At 40.9% G+C, this 27,749-nt stretch overlaps 10 protein-coding genes across 10 annotated transcripts; 6 read left to right on the forward strand and 4 right to left on the reverse strand.

Moving 5' to 3' along the window:
- Positions 1-867: 867 nt before the first annotated feature.
- Positions 868-2,386, reverse strand: SS1G_02873 (hypothetical protein; the record flags this gene model as incomplete). The annotated part of the gene is made up of 3 exons (XM_001596601.1): positions 868-874; positions 1,000-1,914; positions 2,274-2,386. The coding sequence occupies 3 exons, from the start codon at positions 2,384-2,386 to the stop codon at positions 868-870; spliced, it is 1,035 nt and encodes a 344-aa protein (XP_001596651.1).
- Positions 2,387-2,661: 275 nt separating this feature from the next.
- SS1G_02874 (hypothetical protein) lies at positions 2,662-4,195 on the forward strand (the record flags this gene model as incomplete). Its single annotated transcript, XM_001596602.1, has 8 exons — positions 2,662-2,700; positions 2,793-2,870; positions 3,102-3,136; positions 3,184-3,215; positions 3,273-3,327; positions 3,380-3,434; positions 3,487-3,634; positions 3,720-4,195. 8 exons carry the CDS (start codon positions 2,662-2,664, stop codon positions 4,193-4,195), a joined length of 918 nt encoding a protein of 305 aa, XP_001596652.1.
- A 1,019-nt stretch (positions 4,196-5,214) lies between these two features.
- SS1G_02875 (hypothetical protein) lies at positions 5,215-8,032 on the reverse strand (the record flags this gene model as incomplete). Its single annotated transcript, XM_001596603.1, has 5 exons — positions 5,215-5,400; positions 5,590-6,449; positions 6,520-7,483; positions 7,534-7,791; positions 7,832-8,032. The coding sequence occupies 5 exons, from the start codon at positions 8,030-8,032 to the stop codon at positions 5,215-5,217; spliced, it is 2,469 nt and encodes an 822-aa protein (XP_001596653.1).
- A 4,668-nt stretch (positions 8,033-12,700) lies between these two features.
- Positions 12,701-15,307, forward strand: SS1G_02876 (hypothetical protein; the record flags this gene model as incomplete). The annotated part of the gene is made up of 1 exon (XM_001596604.1): positions 12,701-15,307. One exon carries the CDS (start codon positions 12,701-12,703, stop codon positions 15,305-15,307), a length of 2,607 nt encoding a protein of 868 aa, XP_001596654.1.
- A 1,388-nt stretch (positions 15,308-16,695) lies between these two features.
- Positions 16,696-17,205, forward strand: SS1G_02877 (hypothetical protein; the record flags this gene model as incomplete). Its single annotated transcript, XM_001596605.1, has 1 exon — positions 16,696-17,205. The coding sequence occupies one exon, from the start codon at positions 16,696-16,698 to the stop codon at positions 17,203-17,205; it is 510 nt and encodes a 169-aa protein (XP_001596655.1).
- Positions 17,206-18,153: 948 nt separating this feature from the next.
- On the forward strand, positions 18,154-18,318 carry SS1G_02878 (predicted protein; the record flags this gene model as incomplete). Its single annotated transcript, XM_001596606.1, has 1 exon — positions 18,154-18,318. The coding sequence occupies one exon, from the start codon at positions 18,154-18,156 to the stop codon at positions 18,316-18,318; it is 165 nt and encodes a 54-aa protein (XP_001596656.1).
- A 927-nt stretch (positions 18,319-19,245) lies between these two features.
- On the forward strand, positions 19,246-19,407 carry SS1G_02879 (predicted protein; the record flags this gene model as incomplete). The annotated part of the gene is made up of 1 exon (XM_001596607.1): positions 19,246-19,407. One exon carries the CDS (start codon positions 19,246-19,248, stop codon positions 19,405-19,407), a length of 162 nt encoding a protein of 53 aa, XP_001596657.1.
- Positions 19,408-23,069: 3,662 nt separating this feature from the next.
- SS1G_02880 (predicted protein) lies at positions 23,070-23,294 on the reverse strand (the record flags this gene model as incomplete). Its single annotated transcript, XM_001596608.1, has 1 exon — positions 23,070-23,294. The coding sequence occupies one exon, from the start codon at positions 23,292-23,294 to the stop codon at positions 23,070-23,072; it is 225 nt and encodes a 74-aa protein (XP_001596658.1).
- Positions 23,295-23,564: 270 nt separating this feature from the next.
- On the forward strand, positions 23,565-23,826 carry SS1G_02881 (predicted protein; the record flags this gene model as incomplete). Its single annotated transcript, XM_001596609.1, has 2 exons — positions 23,565-23,650; positions 23,814-23,826. 2 exons carry the CDS (start codon positions 23,565-23,567, stop codon positions 23,824-23,826), a joined length of 99 nt encoding a protein of 32 aa, XP_001596659.1.
- A 1,758-nt stretch (positions 23,827-25,584) lies between these two features.
- On the reverse strand, positions 25,585-26,798 carry SS1G_02882 (hypothetical protein; the record flags this gene model as incomplete). The annotated part of the gene is made up of 3 exons (XM_001596610.1): positions 25,585-26,078; positions 26,156-26,499; positions 26,554-26,798. The coding sequence occupies 3 exons, from the start codon at positions 26,796-26,798 to the stop codon at positions 25,585-25,587; spliced, it is 1,083 nt and encodes a 360-aa protein (XP_001596660.1).
- Between the last annotated feature and the right edge of the window lie 951 nt (positions 26,799-27,749).

Genomic DNA, 27,749 nt, shown 5'->3' on the forward strand with positions numbered 1-27,749 from the left:
GAGGTTAGTAATGGAGATTAAGTTTTATATTTTTATTTCTATATTTGTATTTGTATTCTATTGAGAAAAGGAAAGAGATTTATAAATGTGAAAATGAGAGTTTGAGTTTGTAGAAAGATAGGATAATGATGTTATATAACTTGTTACGACAAGTAACAATTAGGTCACGGGATTAGTGATAACACGTGACTCGAGGACTCGAAGAGAGCGAAAGGATCGAAGCTCGATCCCCTCGCTCCCTTCGAGCCATGAAGCATGAAGGTCTATATAATCAAGATGGATTTCCTTTGTATAGAGCTTCGTGCTCAAGACCAATCATTTAGTATACTCTATTATTAGTTACGAATTGTATATCATTATTGTCATTACTTAAGTCCCTGCTTGACGCCTAGTTATAAACCACCTCGAGAGCCTAGAGCACTTCCACGTGATCTAGACGGCAAACCTCGTAACAGTTAATATATAATTAAAGGGAAAATTTGTATTGGTAGTATGAGTGTGATTTTAATTATAAGTAAAGATGAGTTTGGGTGTGAATTTTATTAAGGGATTAAATATCTGTTGGATATATGTGTTGGTGGTATTGATAGTAGGTAATTGACAAAATGCGATTTTAATGAGATTCTGCGCCACTGAAATCGAGCTCGAGGTGAGGATTCCGCAATAAGACGAGATTCATAAAGGGAAGGGGTATTAGAATGAGGAATTTTTGTATCAAGAACATTTATTTTCCGATGGTCATTTTTACCGTGTATCCGAATTAATGTACTTTCAAATAAAGTAATTAGATTCATCTCGAATCAGCTATTATAATGTTGTATCGATGGATTCTATGGATTGTAATCCCTTCTAGTTTTCTATGCTCGTTTATTCCCTGTATATGTAAGATCTTACAGTATCTCTAAATCTCGGTTTGCAAATAGAAATAAACGGGATGAGACGAAATGAAACCGAAACAAGGAGACGGGGTCTCAATTCCGTGATAGGACTTGAGCTTACTCCTTCTTGGCTCTTTTGCTTGCCAACCCCTCTGTCATGCATTGAGCTAGATCTTGTACCGTGGTTCCTCTTTTTCTCTTTTCGGTTTTTTCTTCTCCGAGAACGGTTTCGTTTGCTACGATTCGGTAAACGTCGGCGATTTCTCCGAAGATTCCTTTTCCCTCCTCTTCCTTTCCGCTAGTTGACTCTCCCCCAGAAAAACCGGTTTCCCCATGACACATCTCAATTTCCTCCATTTCTCTTATCCATCTATAAGCTTTTGGTGGCATACCTGTCATTCCTCCACCTACCGAGTTCCATAATCCAGGTACCCTCTCGCTCATTTCCTTTTCCAATTCTCCTAAAACTCCCAATCTTTGAGCCGACGTAAATGCTTGAATGCATAAGGCAGTAAACCCTTTTGTCGTACTGGCAAAACAACATTTAAGACCCGATGCCTTACCAATCTCTTCACCTAGATAATTAGTATTTAAGAGATCTGCCAAATGGGCACCGGATATAGGAGCCTTGGAAAGTTCATGAGGTCCGGAAATGGGGATTGAAGGACGACTCCAATTGTGCTCTTGGTTTGGATCAACGGATGCTGTGGTATTGGGAGTTGTAGTGTCGGTTTTGAGTCTGGGAGCACCACCAAGAATTCCACCGTCGATAAATTTGATGGACGGTGATGTGGCATTGATGTGAGAAGCAACTGAGCGGGCAGTAGCAGGGGCTATGGCGTTGAGGTCGAGATAATAGAGGGGAGATGACTTCGGCGGAGAGAGTGAGTTAAAGGCGGTAGTAATCCGAGTTGCCAGTGATAGCGCATCGCGAGGTGGAACAATTGAGAGGATGTAGTCCGATTGTGAAACTAAGGAAGCATCTGTAGAAAGAAGTTCAATGTTGGATTTTTGAGCGCGTTGGTGTGTATCTTGGCTGAGTGAAATAAAGTGAGTTTATTGTAAAATAAGGAAGTGTTGAAAGAGGAGATCTTGGAATGAATATGTATCCGCAATGAAATTGAAGCATCAACTTTGATGTTCCCAATATATATTGGCTTCTTATCCCACTGTGAACTACTTTACAATGGAAGAACAAGAATGGCCCCTTCATCATGGATATCCGCCAATTCCATTCCAAACATAACAATAACAGCACTTCACATTCCTGTATCTCATCAATTCATGGAGCATTCTCTCCCATTAAGACCAATGTTAAAAATGAATAAAATGAACATCACCGCTCTATTGAGCGAATAGTTAATAGTTTGAGTCATAAAAGATAATACAACCAACCTTCGACCTTCAATATTCGTCACAACACGATAATTATGGGCAATAAGCAACTTTGCCACACCCATACCCATCTCTCCAATGGAAATAATACCAACAGTGGCAAGTGGTGACATGTTGAAATCTTGGTCTAAGAAATGATGCTGAGTATATGAAATCTGGTCTCTAGATGCATATGGACTACAATGAAATTGTTTACCATATGCATGGTTGATCACATGATATGTACGCACAGACCATGCTCGAGTCCTCGTCGCGACTCCAAAAGTTGACGTATTGATCTCACAGCAAAGATTACTTGGATACTTGTGCAGGAGACTACGGCTTATACAGGTCTATATATTGAAGAAAACGTCTTTTAACAACCTATATCATTTTCAACATCTTAAAAATGGATCGAAGTCTTGATGAAATCACTGGTGATCGCCAGGTAAGCCCTGTCAAAACTCGACGCCCAGAAAATGTTGTCTCAGCCTTGCAACACGACATAAAACTGATATCAAAACTGATATCTTTGAGCAGCAGAGAAATGGTGGAAATCGAGGTCGACAAGGCCGCAGAAACAATCGCAATGACTTCCCTCGTGATGGTGTAAGAAAGGTAAGGCTTCTATCTCAATCCTTCTCGGGTCCTCAATCTCGAATCTCGAGTCCATTCGCTCACATTTCACCGCTCCAGGTGCATACACCTCCTCTATCCTCATATACTTAATTCCTCCCCGAATGTTCTCAGATCGCATCGCTGCTTCAATCAGCGCATGACGCCTCGACGGTTCATGGATAGTACGTAAATTGAATAAATAGCTAACCCACGCCCCCTCTCCTTTGGCAGCCAAATCGAGGAGATGATTCTAGAAACATAGACTCGTAAGTAGTAAACTTCAACTATGTCGAAAAGTAACTGACATTACTAGGGAATGGGTGCATGATAAATACGACGATCGAAGTACGCAACTTCCATACTTTTATACCTTTTCGACCTCCTAGCTCACAAATATTCCAGACGCCCGTTCTTCGAATCGCCCGGAAAGACGCAACTATGAAGATGAGAGACCATTGTATGCAGTGTATACTCCCTCGTTACTACATGCTAACATAAAAAAGAAACAGTGCAAAGATTTTGGTCGAGAATGTACACTATGATTTAACAGAAGAAGAATTGGAGGTATGGAATACAGGAAGACACGGAAAGGTTTCTTTTACTAAAATTTCATTAGGGTCTTTTCGAGCGCATTGGCCGTGTTGCTTTTTTGAAGCTCGTTTATGACCGAGCGGGACGTTCGGAGGGGATCGCGTATGTAACTTATGAGGACCCGAGAGATGCGAAGAGAGCCATTGAGGAATTCCACGGCGCAAATGCCAATGGTAAGAGTTTATATGCATAAATTACATATAATGTTTTCTAATACTTTCTAGGTCAACCAATCCGCTTGAGATCTGTTCCAGAAAGGTCCATCAAGGGGTCGTGGAGGTAGAAACCAGTATGAACCAGGAGCAGGTCGTTCCCTTGCCGATCGCATGACTCTTCCTCGTTCTCGTTCTTTATCTCCTCCAGTCAGACATTCCGATGTCAGCAAACCACCACCTGAAAACGTTGATCGATATGTTCCAGGAGATCGAGGAGACCGGGGAGACCGAGGAGACAGAAGGAGACGCTCACGTAGTCCTTTACCCCGCAGAGGAAGAGATGGTCGCAGGCCCGGTGCAAGAAGAGAGAGAGGCGAACGTAATGCTGGCCGTGGAGGTGAGAAACCTGCAAGAGATGGTAGACCAAAGAAAACACAAGAAGAACTCGATGCCGAGATGGATGATTATTTCGGGAATGGATCAAAACAGGAGGAAAATGCCAATGGCGCTACGAATGAAGCTCCAGCTGCAACCGAGGAGCATGTTCAAACTGGGGATGACATCGAAATGATTGAATAGATTTTGTGCAGTACAATAGGAGGAAAGTTTCTGTCTGGCTCTGGATCCTTATGGACTAGATTGTTTATCGCGTTTAATATGGGAATATTCTTTTAGACTAGGAGCAGGTCAATTTTATATATAATTGAATGCGTTCCTGGTCCTCATCACACCTTTAGAAGAATACAAGGGGAGAAGCACTTTGATTTATCATCTCTTCTCACCAATATCTTTAGCAAGTCATGAATTCCCATCTTCCTTCACCATATCCGCAGTGTACATATACCGACAAGCAGTCTTCTCGACCCTGATGCTTGATTTTTATTTATTGTTAGGTAATCTCATTCATACCTCACCTCGCAACTCACACCTCACTTCACTCCACTCATATCATATCATACCAGTATTCTTCTGCACCCCTTCGTCATTATTATCATAATCATTATCATCACGTTATATAATTTGAATAGTTTGCTTATCTTGTCTTATCTTTTCTTTTTCTCGTTTGTTAGCTGGGTCTTATTTATATATGTGATTGTTTATGTCTGGAAAATTTATATCTGTTGTTAGATAATAGATAGATACAGAGGAGCAGAGGGGTAAAGTGATGAATTTTAATATTTGATATGATATTGGTAGAATGTGCTGTAATGTGATATAATATGATGGTGATGATGGTGGTGGAACGATTATTTTAATCTACTTCAAAGAAATGAATATTGATATCTTTTTTATTCTATTAGAGAGGAGAGGAGAGGAGAGGCGAGGGTGCGAGTTTAAGTTTGAGTTTGAGTTTGATTTGATTTGATTTGATGAGAGATTTGCAAGAGATGGATAATCTTGAGATCTTATATAAATTTTACTTTTGTACTCAAGAGTCAAATATTTATTTATTTATATTCTTTTGTACTTTACTATATATACTTACTCATTATACTATACACTATCTACTTCTACTTCTATACACCGTTAAATTTGAGATGATGTTCTTACCTTTGATAATCTTATAATTGTTCTCTATATATTATCTTCTTCAGGATTTAGCTAGTCATTTTCTTCCTCTTCCTCTTCCTCTTCCTCATCCCCGTCTTCATTTTCATTTTCATTTTCATCCCCCTTTCCATTCCCTTTTCTTCTTCTCTATCTATATACCTCTCAAAAAGCGCAATCATAACCAACCACCAATCTACCAATCTACCAATCCACCAATCCGACCTCAAACCCACCTACCCACCAAGCCAAAATCAACTCAAAAGCAATCACGAAAAACTCTTCGAAGGCGACCAATCTTCACGTTTATTACTATAATGAAACTTAATGCTCAACTCCTTAATAGGCGCCACAATCTTCCTAACAGAAAATTCTTTCTTCGGTTCAGGTTCTGGTGAATATTTAGGCCATCGCGTGTGGCCTACCCTCTGTTTACGAATCTGGAAGAATTTTTCTATGGCGTGTGTAAAATCTTTTTGAGGATCAATATTGAGCTGGGCGAACAGTTCCTTTTCTTCTTCTTTAGTAGGGAAGCGTCCTGTCATGATCATGAATCTTGCTGTTATTTCAGAAAACGAGGTTTTGATAGCTTCCCCAGCCACATCGGGAGATTTTTCCGGGAATTTCTTCTGGAGGGAATGCATCTTCTTTTTGTATTCTCCGGTTCCCTTGGGCGTTATACCGGGTTGATCGCGATAGATGTATGAGTATGGCATGTCGATTTTCGTATTGATGTGTTCGTACGTGTTGGCGTTGAGTTGTTTCTGGTGTGAAGAATGGAGGTAAATTCCCGATTCGGATACGGCGCCAAACTCGCCTTTTCGAAAGCTAAGGAAGGGCAAGGTTTCGTCAGAAGCATTTGACGCCGATGCAATGTCACTTTTGGGAAGTTTGTCGATTGTACTAGGTACCACTCCGAATATAGTTCTCCTGGACCAACTAAGGTCAGTAGCTTCACTGAGGTTCAGCTGATTCTTTCGTGGTTCTAGTGTGATGAGTTTGCTTCTCAATTTCTTGTCGGCACTGATACTAGAATCTACTTTGGAAACCTCATCTGATGCTGGGTTATCCATTGGAGGCTCGGATTCGTTTAACTTGTTGGGATTGATGGTAAAGAATTGTATGTGATCACCGCGTCGAGCGAGATTGCCTAATGTTGAATCTTGCCCTTCTTCAATTCTATGGGGAGTATAGTCAAACCTCGCCGAAGCAATATCTTCATATGTCAATTGAGGATCCAAGGATAAAAGGCCTTGTTTAGCGCCCCAACCACCACCACCGCTTACTAGATATAATTAGCCTTCTGCATGCTCGAATGGGAATATAACGAGCTAAATTGAATCAAAGTGACTCACCAACGCGACAAAGAATAGCTCCAAGAGCTATCTGAGTACCAATAAATCTAAGATTCTTGTCATCATCGCCCCAAGTTGACTCGAGATCTTCTGTCTTCTCAAGCGTTGTAGCCTTGAGATTCGGATTTAGGAGCTCTTTTCGGTATATCAAAGCCCACACTCCAATGTTTGTATGCAGTTTACTAAACTCCATGTATCGCGTGACCTGAGTCTCCAGTTCTGAGGAAGCCGGTCTGTTATCTGTATCTTCAGGCCCGAAGGATAGCTGTCGAATAATATTTCCTAGGCCGTTTGCAATGGGTCGAGGTAATGTGAGTGGAACGGCTGGTACAAATATTGGTGGAATCATGGTATTTTCATGATGAAAAGCTTTGATGTGCTGATATTGCTTATTTGCAGTTTGTATGCATTTATATTCACCCTCATGTCTCCGAGTCCATTGAGATATTTCAAGAGTTGAATGTTTTCCGTTTACAAATAAAGTATTTGCCAAAGGGAGACTCATAGTAGTCGCCAATGATTCTTCGCCAGGCTTCCGCCGATTTTTTCCTGAAATTATAAGATGTGACAATTTTTCGGGACTCGTCGTATCATTCCTGAATGATTCGGGTTTCCACACATTTTCCGGCTTTAATAGTTGACTCCGTAAACCATGCAAGAACGAAAATCCTTCAAGTGGGCCAACACGCTCCGCAATAGGAACCTCATGAGGTGAAGGCGCAAGTCCATCAACCACAGCACCGACAACAACAACGTAGTTCGGCTTTTTATCCACGTGATAATATGTAAAACAATCCAAGACTTTTTTGATGAAACCTTCGTCATCTTCAAGCCATTTTGCGAAGGCTGGGGTAACTAAAATAACAATTGCCTCTTCGGCTGAAACATTGGAGAAGTTTGCGAAGTATCGAGCTTGTGTCATGCGGGCACGTCTGGAAATTAATTGCAGGACTTGTTCTTTAGTCTATATAATATGAGTGATGGTGGCATTATAAGAATATCAACCTAGCTTACAGTGCGCTTGGGGTCCGGAGAGATGATGCTAAATTGACGAGGACTCAGGGAGGAAGGTTTTCGCTCGAGAACCACATCAGATGCGGTCGAAACAGAATGATCATGAATGGTTTTCTTGATACGGTGCTCATTTTGAGATTTGATCCTAGATCGATACGGATCTTTGCTGGAAGTCTTCCGCAGCGATCCATCTTGGAGCCCTTGGACGTATGATTTGATATCCTTAGCCAGTTCCCCGAGAAATTGTTTCTCCGGCAACTGTGAGATAATAATTGGCGGATGAGGCGTATTCCCTTACGAGGCTCTGTCGTTGTGATACAACTCGAACTATCCTAGGCCCACTTTCGTGGTCGTCTTTGATATCATCGCCAACTTTGGCAGTCTGTGAGAACGCCCGGTTGGCTACTCTTTGTCTGCCTTGGTAACGACTCACATTGTGAAAAACTCTACTAGAGATCCCCACTCGTCGACAGGAGAGATGTAGCATCTGGTTTCCCATGTCGGGTGTGTCATGGAGCTTTTCTGTTTTCCTCCGGTTGAATGCAAGACAAGAAGTGCAGGGAAGTTCAAATCTTCAGATATTAGTCATCATTTTCACGTGATCATCGACCAGATCGAGCAAGTAGCACAGCAGTGCGAGATTTTGGTTGGAGTGAAGTATGATGAAATCATTTTCATCTCATGGTCGTCAAGCCAACATTCTCTTGATAAGGAAGCAAATCACGTTGGTTAACAAATTTTGCTTATTGTGATGTGAAGACAAAAAGCAGTAATTTGATGAAACGAAATTGGATTTTCGTGATAATCATCAGTTTAAGGAAACCACAGCGAAATATCTCCATCTCCTGAATAGACATTAATAATTAATGTATAAGAAATAACGTTAATTCATTTCGGTACGTCTTCATTAACGAATCATTGACAACATCAAGAAGTTACTTTCGTAAAAGTATCGTAACTCGTAACTTCACAAAAAGATCGTAATTAACCCGAAAAGAACGCGCTTCGCTTACCCACTTGTTTAATTCCTAATTCCTCCTCCAGGTTCTCGTTCAGACCGCTTCTTGAATCATGAATCTCTATTTCATAATAAATGGCGTAAGCATGGCTTTACAGAAGGCTGTTCATACTGCAGCGTGTGCAGCTGTTCAAGAAACGACGCAGAAAGAGGCTCGACCGCAAGATTCACAATTGACCAATTAGAGGTCTGTTTGTGGCTCTCTGCTGGGGGATCTAAAACGTACTTGACCATATATAGAATAGTTTGTGAGATGAACCTGCAGAAAGGCTACACTAATTCCGATTCAAGATTGATGCATGCATGGCGAACAAGAGATGGAGAAATGGTAGGGTAGTTCGGGTAAGGGGTGATTCAATGAACAATGATTGATGGTGACTGGTTAACATCTCAAATTTGCCTGTTGGTACAGCAATAGTCAAATTTGAATCCCTCTTCGAATTCCTAACTGAGTACGAATAGGTGGGATGATCTGGTGACTAGATAGGTAGGTAGGTACCTTTACCAAGAATCCAAGATGAGGGGAGAGGGGTTAAGAAAGGTACACTAGTAGGGAGGACACGGCAGAGTGAACCGATCGCCAGGTATGAACAATCAAATCATATCAATATCCGAGATCCAACGATCTCCTCCATCTTTTGTTCTTTCGTGGGCTATGGTAAATTAGCATAATATTTGAGTTAAGGTTGTTTAGAGTGAGAGTCTGTATGTCAAAACGGTAAGCGATGAAGGAGATGAGGCGTGGGTGGGTGTTTTGTCTCATCAAAAGGAACAATTAACATCGCAATGTTTGAAGACTTGGGAATCCATGCTTGTCTTCTCCATAGGATGTGATGTTGTTCTTTCGCCTTACGCGGCTGAAGGATTAAGCCTGTTGATCGCAAAATTCATCCACCAAGCACTGTAGCGATAGGGTTGCAGGTCAAGAATTTCAATCGGATGGAGTTTCTTGAAGGACCCTGAAGAACTCCGTTTGGTACCAATTAGTAGTGCATATAATCCGGGTAGATGCCATTGCAGCTTGTACGGCATATTAGCCTTTTAATCAAATGACATGAGCCGGAAGTGTCAAAAAATGGTCAAATATAATGAGTAAGATGGCGTACGTTAATAGGTAATGAAATGAATGGGACGAATGGTGATGCAAGACTGGACTGAACCTGGCCTGCCTGCAAGTGTTCAATGTTCAAGTGGATCAAATATTGCGATTTATCCGATTCTTGCAACGCACAAGACTGAATGACAGCTGTGCAGAGGCTGCGCGCTTTTAGCAACACTGCAGTAATGAAAAGATAAGCAGGACCAGAGGAAGCGGTAGACTTGAACTATTCTGCAGTAGCCGAGTAGGACTCTTATGCATATTCGGATGCATATCTTAACGCATATCTTACGCACCCATCCTTTCAAGCAACTGCATAGAATTATTCCTGTCTTCAGCGTAGAAGGATATCCTGCACATGCAAGCAAGGGAAAGGATATCAAAACGCCAAAGCAGTTCAAGTCGTGCGTGGATTTTAGCAGCGCCTTCCTCGGCCACCCCGGAAAAGCTAAAGAAGAGGTCGAGAGAATACAGAGTACTCTTTTAGGATATCCTGCTCGAGGGCTTGAAGAGAGGCAAGAACAAGAACAACTCATCCAGTGCATATCGCTGTACCTAGGTGTAAAAAATTGCATATTTCCAAAACATAAAAATTGATGCATATTCGGCGTCATCATATGATGTCGAATTTCCTAAGATTTGATAATGTGTTATCGGAGTTTTGTTATGTTATGGACAAAGTGGTACTGGAAGAAGAAAAAAAGTTAACATTATTGAATATTCCAATTTTTAGTAAGGGTTCCCATACAAATGAATTTTTATGCAGAGGCTTAAATGCTTGTACTTCCGTACTTTAACCAAGGCGTACCTGGAATGGTCTATTTTTATCATCATGAATCTTCAGCAATTCCAAGTCACGGCTCAATAGAAGGACAATCTGAGGATTCTGAGCATTTCAAAGTCCAACCACCCCCGCAAAAGGTACATTCTACGATTCTTATCATCAGATGAAACCTTGACGGGATCATGGATCATGGGTTATTAACTTATGGTATGGGTAGGTTATGGATTATGGATTATGGGTCAGCTGCTAACTAAAAAGTTATTCAACCAAGAATCCTTTACCTACTCCGTCTTTACAGGACTAGGGACTTACTAATTAGGCTTTACGGAGTAGATACATACAACAAACATACTTTGAAAATAACCACATGGAGTATTTGGTAATTTCCCCTTGATCAAGTTATAAATTTCAAATTTCGTAAATTCGTACAGTGGCCATGTCGAATTTGGTTGGATGCTACGCTGTTACCCTGTACTCTCTCCATCTTTCACCCAGATAATGGCCTCTCATTAATTGTGTAAATTGGTGATTTGGAGATGCAAGATAGAGTGCTCACTGTGCAACGTGTAAGCCGTGTATCTCATTCGAAGGAAGGAAAAAGGACTTTGAGTGATGATTCTCCACGGACAACCAGGGCACCAGGGCAACAGAGCAACAGGGCAACGAAGCCTCAGATATTCTTCCGATGAATCCCTTTCACTACGTCTGGAAAAAGGTACCGGCTAGTGCGTACTGCATTTGTACATCGTATTGCACACTGGATGGATGTAGATACGAAATCTATAAAAAAAAATTGTTCCTGGGCGCCTCGGGAGAGATCCACGTTCTCTCCGGTTTTTCTGATCTATCTGAATAGGCTTGACCAAAATTAGCTACGATAGTGGATGTGTTTGTATCAAGGAAGTGAATACAATGGGAGCATCGTGACAAATGAGTCTGTGACATAGTTCTTGATTTGGATCATGATATGAAATAGGAACCGAGGAAGGAAATGAATGAGGGTTTTGAGATCGTTGTAGGAATTGAGGGGATGAGTGATGTTTATTGTTTTGGGGATATTATTATTATTATTATAGGAAGAAGAAAAAGAAGAAGTAGAAGAAGGGATGATGATGAAAGGACTGAAGAATAAAGTGGACAATAAGAACAATTCATGACATGTTGTTAATTCAATTGAAGAGAGTTAAGATTTAAGATTAATTTTCTTACTGATTTTGATTTTGATTTTGATTTTGATAATCCTGAACGTGAACTTGATATAGGTATTGATTGATGTTGAATGTGAATCTGTTTCAATGTTCGGAAACCTCTTTCTTGAGAGTGAGATACATTACAGTAAATCAGGACTCGAGTACGTACTCACTCTTTGAATGTCTTTCTCACTCTACCTAGCATCGCATCTACCTACATAGTACCTACATAGTACCTGCCTAGTACCTGCCTAGTACCTACCTACTTACTTCCACTTATCCTCCTGGTAAATACTTAAATTCTTGTCAATCCAATCCTCGATTTGGGGGCTTCCTTATTAATTTCTCAGATCCACTTTTCTAACCTCTGAGTTTAAGTGCCTTTTTTTAGCGTGCTTTTCTTAGCTAACGCCAGCATTTGGGACGAATTTCAAAACTCACATACCACCTCTTCGTCTCTCATAGATTCTTATTTTGGTCCTTTTGGTTTTTTGCTCACAACTCTCTCTCTCTCTCTTCCTCCCCCCCTCCCGCCCAACAACCACCTCTTTCAATCCCCTCTTCTTTGGTAGTAGATTCAGTTGCATGTCCATATCAAAGGGCTTTGCTTCTGATCTCTACCGTCCATTCCTTTAAAAACTAACCACATTTTATCACTCCTTTCTCATTGCAATTTTACGAATCACTTATTCCGTCCAATTTCTTCAATTTCACCCACTATCTCCGAGATCTCATCTTTGCAGCCTTCGAATGTATGTCGAAAACCTATTCATTCCTGCCATTGCCATTGCGATTTACCTTTATCAGATCTTGCGCATTTATCCATGTAGATACATTGAAGGGTGTACATGCTAATTAACTATCGCAGATTGGATTATTGTCGTTGCGTCGCCGGTATTCCTACTTTACGATTTGATTCGAATAATTCTCTCTCTCGACTCATCGTACATCTCACCTTATATTTTGGAACTGCGAGCGGTTTCTTCTTCGACAACCCTTTATATCTTACTTGAACCATATGGTATTCTTCTAGGGGTTTGTCCAATTGTTGGTTGTTCGACCCGAATTTAGGCAACATGGCTACCATATCAACAACTGCACAGAGTGAAGTTGGCGCCCCTTCACAACTTCCCACCTTCGTCTTCCCCGCAAGAGCATCTCTATCATCTGCTCCCGCACCATTTCCCAGAACCTCAGGTCGACGTCCGATGTCTATACCTACAGAATTGCCAAGTTTCTCCTTTAATCAATCAACGACATCGTCCGCAGGCCCTGCAATTTCTCCACCAGTCTCTCCATGCTTCGCAAATTTTGATTTATCCAACTCGCCTAGGGCGGCTGTTCATCGCAGAGGTACGAGTGAATTCATAGGTGGAGATGGAAAGGTGGGCTCGAGCGCAGGATTGATGAGTACCAGTCCAACTCAAGGAGACAACGTTCTACCCCCGCCTAATCCAGGAAGACGTGGGCATGCACATCGACGTTCTGCTGCAGTATCAGCGCATGATATCAAAATGATTCTGAATCCTACTGCTCCAAATACACCGTCAATCCCGCGAGTAGGATCCGCCCCAACCTCTCCATCCAATCATGAGAATCAACAAGGTGCACTAGGCCTGGCTAAACCTGCCAGCAATGATGACGCCTCTAACATCAAAATACTCAATCGTGCCCGCGTCGGCTTCTCAGAAAATGTGGAATTTATTCCTAGGCCGGTGAGCGTAGTTTCTAGTGATACATCTAGCACAGTCACAATGCGACCAACTCATTCAGTATCGAATTCTCTGAGCTCCGTTGTGTCTGGGGGAACCGTGACTCCTCCAGCCACTCTCGCTCCTCCAAATAAGGACCTTCTCGCTCTGCCATCGCCCAATATTCGAGGCGCAGATTCGCGGCCCAGAACTGCAAACGCCATTTTAGACCCAATTAAGGACACAGCTCAGCCAGCAGAGACCTCTGCATCTCAGGGACGACGTGGATCCATGCCTCTACTCAATGATATTCAGGCTATTGCCCCTCCAAGCCCTAGGAAAAAGTGGACGTTTTTCGGACACGAGCCAGCATCTGGCAACACTTCACCAAGCCGATCGCGTCCTGTTAGCTCCACATCCATCGATAAAGCAGCAGACACTAGTGCATCCGTTTCCTCGCGTTCAAGTCCCAAAGTTGACATCACAGACATTTACCAGATGCCGTCCATCGAACCTTCATGTTCCCGTAGGTCTTCAATGTCAAGAAAATCTGGCAAGAAGCAAAAGAAGGTCAAATCTTGGGCAGGATCGATACTATCGAGAAAGTCTCGCAGTCGTGGTCAGAAGAAGAAGGGAAGCCGCCGCTCCGCAACACCCCCTATGCGTCCTTACTCGGCAATGAGTGATTCCGCAGCACTTGATATTCAACCTCTACCTGTTCATGCTGAAGAATCTCCTGCTCCCGAGCAACAAGATTTTGCATCGTGGAAGCCAAGGCAGACTTACCCGTCTGATGATGATGCTATGAGTCCTATCATTGATCTGGATGCCGCTCTTGGTCCTTTCAATACCCCTTCCTCTTACGGTGCTGAATGGGAATCATCACAAAAGACATCTTCTAAGAGACGAATGCATAGTGCGGCAGGCATGGGTGGGTTTATTGGACCGGGTATGCATTACCATCGACGAGCGGAGAGTGCCCCTGAAATGGTTCCATTCGAAAATCGATTCGGTATACACCGCCTTGGTAGCAGCTCCACTATGGCTGACGTATTTGAAGAAGATGAGGAAGACGATGAATGGGAGGATACCAAGGCTTCCTCAGACAAAGATTCTTTGGCCAGAACCGAAGATGATGACCAAAATGCCCTTGGTATCGACATCACGGTCGTGGAGACGGAATCGTCCAATAGCGATAAGATTATGGATTGGTCAATTGACGAATCACGAGGCGTAAAGCAAAATGGTAGTGGTCCTAGTGAGGGTGAGCGTAAGAATAGCATTGCGAGTCTGAAATCCGACCACTCCAATACGTCCTTGAAGGATGAGTCAAACATGGAAGAAGAATCTATCAGTCCAATTGAGATTGCAGATGACTCCATTCCGCCTAGACCAGATTCTGGCGCACAGTCCTCGGAATCTACCGCTACTCCCCCTTTCCGCCCTCGACCCGCCAAAGATCTTGCACACGTTGAGATCAATCCTTTCTCGCTACAGCCTGCATATCTTATACAGAATAGTCCTCACTCTACCACTCATTCCTCATTCCCTTCTCCGAGATCACCATTCTCGTACGATACACAGCGCATATCCACAGCTCCATCATCCATTGCAGATGAAAATGCGTTCCACTCGTTACTACTTGGCGAACCCGGGCCAGAATTGAGAATGTCCGTAGATGATGTTCCATCGCTGACAAGTAGCAATTCCACCATGACAAGAGAAAGTGGTGCGAATCCCTGTTACATCTTCCGAGACGGTCAACGTTCGGTCTCCGTTTCTTCTGCTAGCGGCCCAACTAGAAAACGCTCCAGCATGGCCAGCTTGTCCCGCTTAATAAGCACTTCTCATGGCGAAAGAAGCAAATTGTCTATTGAATCTCGTGTCCCTAGCAGTTCCGACATGGAAAAGAAGAATAAAGGAAGCAAGAGCAAACGAATCAGTCGTATGATTCAGTTCTGGAAGCCCAAGGAGACAAAAGAATCTACTTGATCGTTATTTGTGCTTTGCCATTTAACTCTTGCCTGAGCCTCACCCATCTCTACTATATCCAATTCTACATATCTTATGGTGGTCGGATTCAATTTTATGACGCGAACTTGGTACATATGACCGGAATGACAATCTATCCTCATTGCAATGCACATCATTGAACATTGACGGGTTTAATGTTTATCATTCAATATCTCACGGCCAATCAACATCAGGTTGGTCTCCTTTTTTCAAGCTTCTTTGGTTTATACCTTGGCAAAGCACTTTGCACTTTTGAGCGAGATTTCGGCGTTCTTCAGATTTGAACAGGCGCGATACAGAAGAATAACTTTACTACACTGCTGCATATGCATCAAATTTCTCTCCGGGATTGGAAAGACTCTTGCATTTAGGACAAGATGTACGGGTGGCTAGTTTCGAAACGTTCTCTTATTTTAATGATAAAGCTGAGTGTATGGGGTGGCATGAAGATGATTAGTATTTGCTTTGGATTTTGCTTCATTTGCTTTGGCCCCCGGGTGTGCGGGAAGAAAGAGTAAACTTTCATTTCGATCACGGAATTCACAAATAAGAATTTTAAAGGGAGGAGTGGTTACATCTGCTATTGTGGGGCGCAAATATTTATCTCAAACAGGAAACATATTTCTCATCATGAGAGATAGAGTGGAATGATGGGATTGAAGAAAGGGTGGCATGTCTGTAGCCAATAGACTGCGTGAGCACTCTCATACTTAAGTATGGTTGATGCGATTAACATAATGAATATACTGAAATTAGAAATATACATTCCTTTGTCAAAGTGCAAAAGATATTTAAATGTGTGGTATTTGGAAGTGATTTTGTGATATCTTGATATTCATGGTATAGCTAATTGACCATACATGTTTTCGATAGTACGCGTGGATGTTAACGAGAATAACATGATCTTTTCCTATTTGAGACAATTTTAATCAACCTCATCTATTCTATTGCTCAGTCTTTAATTTTCTTCAAGCCAATATAAACATCTTCACCCTAATTGGAAACTTGTGGGAGTGTGAATCCAGCCTTGCCTTGCCTTGTGCACGAACCTCTTGATCTTGACCTCGGCAACCAAAAAGCTAGAGTAGAGTAGCTCAACTTTCAAATACTTATCTCTTGCTCGACCGACAATTCCATAACGACTACTTCGACGTACTTCTCGAGTCATTGTACATAAGTGTTGGCATTAAATGATTGAGAACTTATCTCTCGTCTAGGTTACGTCTAAAATATCTTCTTTTTCGCATCGACTTTTACATTTTACTCGATCTGGAAATATACATCTGAGCACAAAACCGCACATAACACATTACATCGCATCGCATCGCATTCGCTCCTCCAATCCATCAATCAATCAATCAATCACCATGTCTCGCTCCCCCACGAAAAGAATCCTCAGCGAACTAACCACCTACAACAACAACCCTCCCTCCCCCAGCCAAACCGGCATCGTCGCCCTCGCACCCTCACCCTCCTCCCTTCTAACCCTCTCCGCCATCCTTCAATGTCCCACCTCCTCCCCCCCCTCCCTAGGCTACCTCACCGGCCGCTGGCTCCTCTCCATCTCGCTCCCCTCTAACTATCCCATCGGCGCCCCCAAAATTAAATTCGTTACCAAAATCTGTCATCCGAATGTTAAATGGGAAACGGGAGAAATCTGTCTCGATGTTCTGGCGGATAAATGGACGCCGGTTTTGGGGGTTGTAGGGGCCTTGGAATGTGTGGGTGCGCTTGTGGCGGGGGGTGGGGATGAGACGAGTCCGTTGAATGTGGAGATTGCGAGGTTGAAGGGGATGGGAGATACAGTTGGGGCGAGGGCGTTGGTGGGTTGGTGGTGTGCGGAGGAGAGGTTTGAGGGGGTTTTGGAGGATGCTTAGGTGGAGGTGTAGGGGGGGTAGAGAATGGGAAAGGTTGGACAATTGGGAGGGAGTGGTAAAAAGAGCTGGGGGTCAATATCATGCGGATAGAAATGTGCGGATATTTGACGTGAATTGGCTGCAGATTACACTTGAGAATGCGCATATATCACGACGGTATGCGACTCACCTAGAGACGCGTTTCCATTCAAAATGTATCCCACGAAATTACGAGTACAGAATCAATTCAGCGCCTAGCATAGCCATTATCGAATATACCAAGCAACGCCTCCTACCCTACATACAAACGAGGACCAAGAGAAAAGAATAATTTGAATATAGCATTTGGAGTTTCATTAGCAGGGCGTTTAGGTTTCATGTCAACAGTCGGGTTATTATATTGGAAAGATTTACAGAAAGAGATGGTTGATACTTACTATATGAAATTGAGGAGGGAAAGGAAGAGTTGTATTTTCTTGCATATACAATTTTTAGGTTCTAGGTGGTTGGATAGATTGTAGATTTTATGTTTATATATATATTCGGTTATGATTGTAGTGAAGGAAGGATTGTTATATTTTTATATATTTTATCATATATTTACCTGCCTGTTTATTTATTTATTTATCTATTGGCGTAATAATCTAATCAAGCATTAGTTCTGCTACAATCTTATAATCGAAATTTCCGATGAAAATTCACTCTCTTTCATCATCATGGATAGGTAAAACAATCCAAAGGAACAGTTTCCTCCTTTCCTCCCTCTCTCCCTCTCTTTTGCATGGAATAAAAATATGCATTCTCGTATGGAATCCCTTTGATAATATAAGAAAAGTTCTGTCATTGTACTAAGGTAACTGTTGTGTATCCGTATTTAAAAGAGGATATATGTGTATATGTGTATATGTATATGTATATGTGTATATATATAATGTTTGTATTTTATGAAGTAATTCTTTGGTTTTGAAGATGATGGAGAGGGATAGGGAAAGGGGAGAGGATATGGATGGATGGATGGATGGATGGTTTGTGGATGGGGATTTGAAGGTTTTGAGGGGTTTGGAATATGGGAGGTGGGGAGGGATAGGTGGGGAAAGGGAAGGAGGAAAGAGAGCGAGAGGGAATGGGTGGTGATGGGTGGTGATGCAGTGGTAGGGAGCTGGAGCTGGAAGTGTATCTTGGTTGTGGGGTTATTGCGCGAGTTTATCACTTTGAGTAGGGATGGGATGGGTGTTGGAGGGGTTTTTTGGTGGGTGAATTGTGATTTGATTTGTGTATTGTGATTAGTGATTTGTGTATTTTGTAAAAGAGTCATTGTGTTTTGACTCGACTCGACTCGACTCGACTAGGGGTGAAGCTACTGCGTATATTCATACTCATTCTAGTGAATGAACAATATGATATGACTACCTAGGTACCAGCAGAAATCATTCTTGGTAAGTCACAGAACTCACAGATAAAGTAAATGTATCAATCATACCTTCCCCTTCTACTTTTGATTCAGAACAATAATCATCTATGACTACCTACTCAGTGAAATGCTTTCCTCGCATCACAGACTCATAAATAAAGTAAATGAAAATATATCATACATTCCCCCTCTACCTTCGACTCAGAGCCCAGGAATTACCATCCCTATAAAAACTGCTAGAATCTCCCTCAATATTAGCTTGCAGATTCTACGGTCACAGTTCACAAACATCATCGTTCTTAATGATTTATATGAGGAGTATTTAACTATTAGTATCCAAGATTTTGAAGATACATAAGATTTACATTGGCCTGGGGTACTTGTACTTGTACTTGTGCTTGTGCTTGCATTAAGACTTACTTACTTACTTACATCTTTGGCGGTTTGACATCATATCAACCGTATTAGCAAATTCACAAAGACATACAGGTATTCCCCTTCAGCATTCCCATCTCATATACATAAAAAAAAACCTCGAAGCTCTTAAAATCCTTCTAACCTCTAAAATAGCATCACATCGCTCCAAATCATCACCACTCCAAATCAACACACCGACAACAACACCACCATCAACAACGAAACACAAAAAAATGTCAACATACGTCATTATTGGTGGAAGTCTCGCTGGAGCAGCGACTTTAGTGGTTATTATCTGTTTAGTGTATGATTGGTATTGGGATGAGAAAAGGGATGAAGATGCTGAGCGGGGGAATGAAATGGATGGAATGGATGGAATGGATGGAGCGAGTTGAGTATTTGTGGATTTGGGGAGTCGGCGAGCTGGCGATCTAACGAGCTGGGGGGTATGGGCGTGTGATGTGATTATTCTTGTTTTGTTGGTATTGCATATAAGGGATTTGGGAATGGCATGAGGAGATGGAAATAGTTTGGTTAAGTTAAGTTAAGTGTGACGGAAAAGTCGTAAACGGAGTCAATTCAATCACTTAGAATCTAAAACTAAAGAACTAAGAGGATTCTAAGTAAGAAGGTCTTTATATACAGGGCTAGTGCACGTGAGCCACTAGTGGGATAACAACCGTCACGTAACATTAAGTAGCTTAATGACGAGATAATTGGAGGGGCCTGAATTTTGCAGGCAGAGTAGGAACCCAGAATAGATAAATAAATAAATTGTTAAAAGGAATAGAAGTTACCGGTACTAATCACGTGTCGTGATTAGTAATACGGTTACCTAAACAGGCTAGATTAGACGAACCATAAGCAGGCATATTGGTCCCCTCCGAGGATACCAAGAGGAGATTAATATGCCTACAGACGTAGTAATATAGTCAATATAGAGGCCTCTTCCACCCAATCTTTTAATATAAATAAATAAATAAATAAATAAATAAATAAATAAATAAATAAATAAAACAACAAATTCGAAACCCTCCTTATATTTAGTTTTACTCATATATTACAGTCTTAGAGAAATATCCGTTTTTATCAAAATACTCGAATGTCAAACTTTGACGACTTGCTCGTGTTGATTCTGTTATTTTGGATTTTGTTGTTCTTTGAAAGGTTAGTTGAATATATAGATTTCAGAATTGAGAGTATGAGTATGAGTATGAGGCTATACGAGAGAAGAGGTGGAGGAGATATGGAGATGTAGATGAGGTTTTGAGTATAATTAGACGGTGGGTGGTGGGGTGATATTTTGTGCTTATAATTACTAGGTATATTATTTGGATTATGAGATAGATGAGATAGGTTGTGTGAATGGATGGAATGTAGATATCTAATCATAGAAGAGTTTTTAAGTTGGAGTAAGAATATAGAGAGAGCATAAATTAGACCTATATATTTGATAACTTCATAGTTTCTTCAAGCTTGTTGGTAATCTTATATTTTTGTTTTTTTCAGCGCGGTTTATAGCTTCATGTAATCTTGTATGATTTTGAAGTTGTTACTGCAAGCTAGGTAAGTCCTTAATTTCGGTTGACTTTATATCATATCATATTTTGTGACTGCTGAGCTTGGATTTGTGTCTACAGCATTTACATACTTAAGAACTCTCCAAGTATTATTATCTACCCACTCATCTTGTAGAGTCAAATACAACATATACATTACTGACCTAAAAACGGTAAGAGGAATGGATATATTATTATTCTTCTATTCTAGAAATATCGATACTTGTATGCAATTTCACTTGTGTTTATCATGGTATCGTGTTTGAAAAATGATACGGAGGATATTGGAGAGGAGAAAGAGATTTCGAACAGATGGGTATGAAATCTTCGTGCAAGCTGTAGAAAACTCTGATGAAAACTTTGATGAAAACTATTCAGCTTTTTGTAAAGTAGGTTTAGCAGATCTGATGTTTTTGTTTTGTTTTGGGTTGGGAGTTGGAGGAGATGGGTGGATGTATAGACGCAGTTTGTTGAGATTCATTTTTTGTAAGATTATTTGTGATTTGGTGATGAAAGAGAAGAAGATGGAAAATTATCGATATCTGCAGTTGAAGAAAAACAGTACTGTATTCTAAGCGTTTTGAGACTATTAGAAAGAGAAGTTGACTGGTTAAGTGAATGAAGTGACTGCTCAAACAAACCGATATTCTTAAAGTCACAGATATGACTAGCAAATCGGACTTGAAATTTTGATTCAAATGGTATTAGATAGGTAGTCATCAAGCGTATACTGAGGAGGTATAAATTGGATTCTTCCTTAAGATTCCTTCAAGAGAATTCTCAGCATGCACACTCCAAAATTAAAATCCAAACGAATTCAACGATCATCCAGAACAAAATTTAAATCAAAGGTGCCAGCCAGCCTCACTACGTCCTGAGACTTAAATACCTTTTCAGTATTTAGGGAAAATCGCTGAATACCAAGGCTGTACATTATCTCTTCGAAGTTCTTCCCAGCTTTCCCTTCATCACTACCCTACTCCACATTAGAGTCGCTCGTACTTCGTGCCTCTCGATAGAATTTTTACGACTTGGAAACTATTCCACAGCTCCTCTCCGTTCCTCTCTATTGGTAAAAGTAGCCACACTCGAAAATTTCATCCTCATCCTCATCCTCATCGACAATACCTCTCTGCCTGTTTAGCCCAACACAGCCAAAGCAAAACACCCATATCCATATCCCTCAGAATCCCAAGAACTTTCCAGGTATACCATCCTTCCCTCCCCTCCCCTTCCAGTCCAGAATTTCAAACCCAAATTCAAACCGTCCAATTTAACATTATACTAACAAATAAATAGTAACATGGCGAAATTCCCATGGTTATCTTTCCCCCTTTCACCACTTGGGATACTTATAATAGGAGCATTCCTTATTCTACTAAATCAATTTTTGAAGGAAGGAAAGAGAAGAAAGAGAATTGAGAAGGAAATAGAGGCGGAAAGGCGAAATATGTATTTTTGTTAGTCGTGAGCTTGGATAACTTTGTTGATTGGATGGATATCCTCGATGGCTTCCGTGGGTGTTGCTATGAGAGTATTGCCTACTTGGAAGGGAGAGAGAATAGAAAGATAGATGAACAGATAATAAATACGTGAACGAAAAGGTAAAACCACAAATAAATAAAACCTATATCGAAGAAAACAAATTCCAATCAAAAGCCCCTTTATCACCCCCATCCCCACTCAACAAGCACTGATAAACTAGTAAAGCAAGCCGCAAATGATCAAAAGACAAACCAACACCCCTCCCAACCCATTCACGAGGAAACCATACCTTAAACAAACATCTAACCATCCCATCTATCCATCCAAAAACCAAACAAACCGTTAAAACAAATATAAATGATACCTACCTACCTACCTACCTACCTACCTACCTACCTACCTAGCACAAACCCATCAACAAATTCCCCTGAATCACCCTGAATCACCCAACATTAGCAATTTCCCAGCCGATACAACTATGAATCAAAGCTTCCAAGTAGCTCCACCCAATTATAGAAAAAAATTAAGATATTTCTGAAATCTACGAATTAATCAAACCCTATCCAATAATCCATATGTCCATCGCATCCATTCATCAATCAAATTTTGAGAAAACAAGGAGTAAGATGGAAAAAAAGGAGATAAAAAAAGGAAAGGGAAAATGTAATAAAAGAAAATATTTTTTCTTCTTCTCTGTGGTTGTTGGGTTTTTTGTGGTAATTAGATGTTGAATTTACTTCTTTGATAAAGCGCGGCTTCTGTTACGATCGATCTATGGTAGATAGATATTTTTTGCGAATATCTTGTTCCGATTACTAAAAGTTCGCGTTCGGAACTCATCATTTCATATCGTATCGTACGGCAAGGCAATACAAATACAGTACGAAATAATTCAATCATTTGACATCCTATCCAAAGCGCCCTCCTCCTCCTCCTCCAGAATCCTTCTCAAATCCGATAAAAAATTCATCAAAACCTCATCCTCATCCTCATCCTCACTCGCCAATCACCAATCACCAATCCCCAACCTCAAATCCAATCCTCAAACCCCAAATTTCCACACTCGCCAAGCACCCCTCAATCCCGTGCATCGATCCACCACTTCTTGGCCTCACCTCGAGCTCTACAACATCCATCCTCACCTTCACAAACCTACAACTACACAAACACATCCACAACAAAAACGCAACCATGGAAGTAATGGGCGTTCTAATAATCATCATCTGTGTTCTCGGCATCATCGGTGTCGCAATTGGTATTGTGGGGTATTTTCACACTGGACGTCGGTAGAGTAGAGGGAGGAGGGGAGGGAAGGAGGATCGAGATTTATTTGTATGAGCTTATAGTTATAAGCTTATAAGGTTGGTTTGGGTTGGGTATAAGCTTAATGGATGGATAGATGGATAAGTAAATGGATATCCCTGTTGAGGTTTCTTTTCTGGGGAAGAGGGTACTGTATATAGCTATGCTCGCATTTGGCTTTTCTTGGAAGGGAAGGCGTATAAAAAATGGTAATGGGGGTGTTGGGATTTTGTAGTTTTGTTCCGGATTATTGGTATTGGTATTGCTGGCTGGTTGATTGGTTGGTTATGGAGTGAGTGATTGGACTGCAATTGTGTCAGTGGGAGTATTGGAAAATAGGAAGTTGAAGGGATAGAAGGAGAAGAGAGAAGTGAGACGGGTGATGTATAGGGAATTGAGAGATGGGCCTATATTCCTGTATCTGGAGTCAGAGAAACTGACGAGATCAGATATAGAGAGTATATGTAGAGAAATCTCCAAATCTCCTGTTTGTGAGAGGTTACTGCTGCATATAGATATTAAAATGCTATCCTGTGGATTTTGCTGGTATCTTACTTGTCATGTAAGATTATACATATGGAGCCCATACATTGTATTAGTGTAATGTATCCCATTTATTTGGGATAATTAGAGGAAATATTGCACTAAAACAATGAAATTAATATACCAGCTTGCACTCACTTTTACTTTTCATTTTTGATTTTGAGATATATATCACATCTATTCCTGCAAATCTGTAGATGCAATAAAGAACCACCATACAATGTGATGGGTCTGAAGAATATAATATTCTATACACTCTTTCTATATACTCATAAGAACCGAAATCTCTCGAACTGATACAGTGCTTAAATTCGAGAGGATGACTATTCACCTATTCAATAATATCCAAAAACGAGATAATCTTAACATAGGTACACAATAATAATTTCTCGACAAACCGAAGAATTTCATCCATGATTTTACTCTCTATATTTTCTTACAACTTTACAATTTTAGCATCAAATCACTCTTATTGAGATAACTTCATCAAATGATTATAAATTTTATAAACCCTATCTCGATTACAGGACTTCCTCTATAGTTTATTATATCTCATCTATTTATTAAATCTCTTATAATATCAAAATCAAGTCCCTTCCCTTCCTCTCCGTCCCTCCTCACCAACTAATCCTATAACCAAACACTCACCTCCCTCTCTCAACCTCAAACTCCAACCACCAGAAACATTAACCTACCCAATAATTCCATCCATACTATCCCTCTTTTCCAATATTTTCTCCCTCTCCCTAAAAAAAACCCAATAACCCCAAGAAACAAAACACATACCATACCACTCACCACTCACCTCACAATCTAAACCACACCCAAAATTCCCAGAATCTAATTACTTTTATTTTATATATATCCTCATCCTCATTCCTCTACTCTCACCCACTCCATTCCCTCTCTTTACCACCCTATACCACCCTATACAATCCTATACAACCCTATAATTAAACACATCAAACTCAAGTCGACATCTTCCTCTCTCACTTAAAGAAATCCAAAAATCTAAAAAAGAAGCTTACTCTACCCTATATAACCATCCTATAATTAATATATCATCTACCCTCCAACCCTCAACCATCAACTCTTAAACCCAACCTCCAATCTTTAATCAGAACCCCTAATCAAAACCCCCAAAACAATTCCTTCTATTCCTTACTAATCTCTAAATCCTAAACCCAGAACCCAAAAATCAAAAACTTACAGACCCTTCCCCTTCCCCTCCCCACCTCACTCCCCTTTCATCAAAATATATATATTTGATTATAATAAATAAATAGAAAAAAAAAACACAAAATCTTATTATAATATAATACACAAGGTGTATATATCCATACAATTTCAAGAAGGCACTCGTTATTATAGAAATACCCATTAAGTTTGATACAAAAGTTATAATATAAAAATATATAATATAAAATTTATTGATTTCGCAATCACCATCTAGGTACCTATATAAACAACGATTCCATCTATACATCCATTCATCCACCTAACTCATCTCTTTTCCCCCTTCCACAAAACTCAAAAATCAAAAAATCAAAACGCCAATCAAACTCCCAAAATCCCCATCTATAGAGTAGAGTAGTATCACATCCCTTACCCATGCATATAAATCGAAACACCAATCCCCAAAAGAAAAACAACCACAACCCCAAAAGTCACATCCCCCACCCCCTAAATAACCTCATCTCTCTCCCACCCCGCCGGCCTCAAACACTCAATGCCCTTCCCGGGCTTCTCTCCCACCTCCTTCCCATACGTACTAACAAACGGATTCGGATCAACATCCTGCCTCAAATTCCCCAACGTATGATTAACCTCACGATGTTTCGCCTCATCCGCACGAATATAATACAATAAATCGCGCATACTTCTCTGATCCTCCGGCATACCCCAATACTCGATTGCCAGATCTGGGGCTTTGAAATTGGGGTCCGACCACTTAGGGAGGTGGCCGTTTTCGAGATCTTGGATGGAGAGCGTGTAGGTGAGTACGGCTTCTTCTTCGAGGTAGCCGACGAAACGGTGGCAGGTGCGTGGGGAGAGGAGGTAGCAGATGAAGAAGGAGTTGAAGAAGACGCCTTGGGCGCCGAGGATCATGGTGCGCATGAAGATGCCTGGTTCGTACATTTTGAGGAACGTGAGGAGGTGCATGCGTTCGTTGTATGCTAGAGTTTGAATGTATTAGTAAATGATCTCTAGTAACAAAATTTCATCAACAATAAAACAAAACAAATAAACATACCTTCTTCAAGCAAAGTTTCAATCCACCCATTATCCCTCTTCAAACCCCTCAAACTCCTCAAATGTCTCAACATACCAGCCACCATACCGGGAACCCCAGCCACCGATTCCAAAAACACATAACGAATTAACCATTTACGTTCACTCATTTGATAAGGTTTCGTAGCCGCCACTGCATTACTATCGGATGCCTTCTTGGGTTCTTCCACATTATGTTTATAACCCGTAGCGAAATCCGTACACCATCTCAGGAAACGCACCATACACAAGGCGACACGATCTGAGAAGTCTCGAGGTTTGCGGTGTGCGAAGTAGACTTTGCTGCGCATTTGGTCGGCGGTATAGCTGAGTTATGATTAGGAGTTTGAAAAAAGTCAGAGATATAAAGGGGGGACATACGGTGGATGAGGCCAAGCTGGTTCTGTTTTTTTGATTTGTCCATGTTCAGGTTCTGGGAATAGATCTCTACCCTTTACCTGAATTTTGGAACCAGATGTGAAGGCTCTTCTTGATTGTACATGTGCTGTACATGTTGAAGATAAACCATAGGATTGTGCAAAGAAAGCTACAGCTTTTGATAGCTGAGCTGTTGATTGATTTGAAAGATTTCTCTTGGATACCCTTGATACATACATCGAGGTCATCTAGTATGTAAGTAGATTATGACGATAGATTTGTGATACCAGTAGAGGTAAAAGTAGAATCAAAATTTAAATGTTGGAATGTGTTACTGAACAATTGCCACAAAGTAGGATGGAGGGCTAGTTTTTATTTCACTTGAAAAAGATATGTATAGCAACAAAATTATATCATAAATTAACGCATGGCTACCTAGGCTGACACAGCAATGTCTTGTCTCCTTGACTTGGAAGAGGAAGATAACGGAAGACTTGTACTGGTTTCATTAAAAAATTTCAACTACACCGAAGAAAAAACGGAATAGCTGAACCTTTCTTTGTGTGACAATTGACTCAATACTCGTGCACCGCCGGTGCACCGTCAGAGTAATGCGGTAGAAAACAACAACCATGAGCTAATCGTATTCAACGTTCTATTCCCGCCCACGGTCCTACCTTTGCATGATCCAAGCTTCAACTGGGTCGCCGAGAAGAGCAGATTAATCGGAATGTGATATTCAATACGACGCTTGTGAATGGTTGAAAACGTAAAAAGGGATTTGAACCATGAAACGGGAATTAGTAATGCCCGACCGAGACTCAGCCTTGTGGATCATTTGATCACATGACAGCGACAACTCGGGAATTCTAGGATGCCTTCATTATCGTAGCGGTTTATTCCGGTCGAAACGGAGGCGATCAACAATCAACATGAAAGAATTTTGTTATGATCAAAGAGTCATGGGAATAGAAATTTTTCCAGATACAGCTCAAAAAATTGTGGACGACATGGTGACTATAAGTAATTTCATGGGAAATGGCAAATTCTCTCTTATGTATTGAGTGCAACACAATTTAGTCATAATCTTTCGATTCTTTTCATGAATCTGTCGACATGCTAATCAGATATCATGATCGGTACGTCAGGACATATAAAATAACCCCAAGATGCCCCGAATTCACGATATCGCTCCACTT

Source organism: Sclerotinia sclerotiorum, genomic scaffold (genome assembly GCF_000146945.2).
Source record: "Sclerotinia sclerotiorum 1980 UF-70 scaffold_3 genomic scaffold, whole genome shotgun sequence".
In the NCBI taxonomy this organism is placed as follows: domain Eukaryota; kingdom Fungi; phylum Ascomycota; class Leotiomycetes; order Helotiales; family Sclerotiniaceae; genus Sclerotinia; species Sclerotinia sclerotiorum.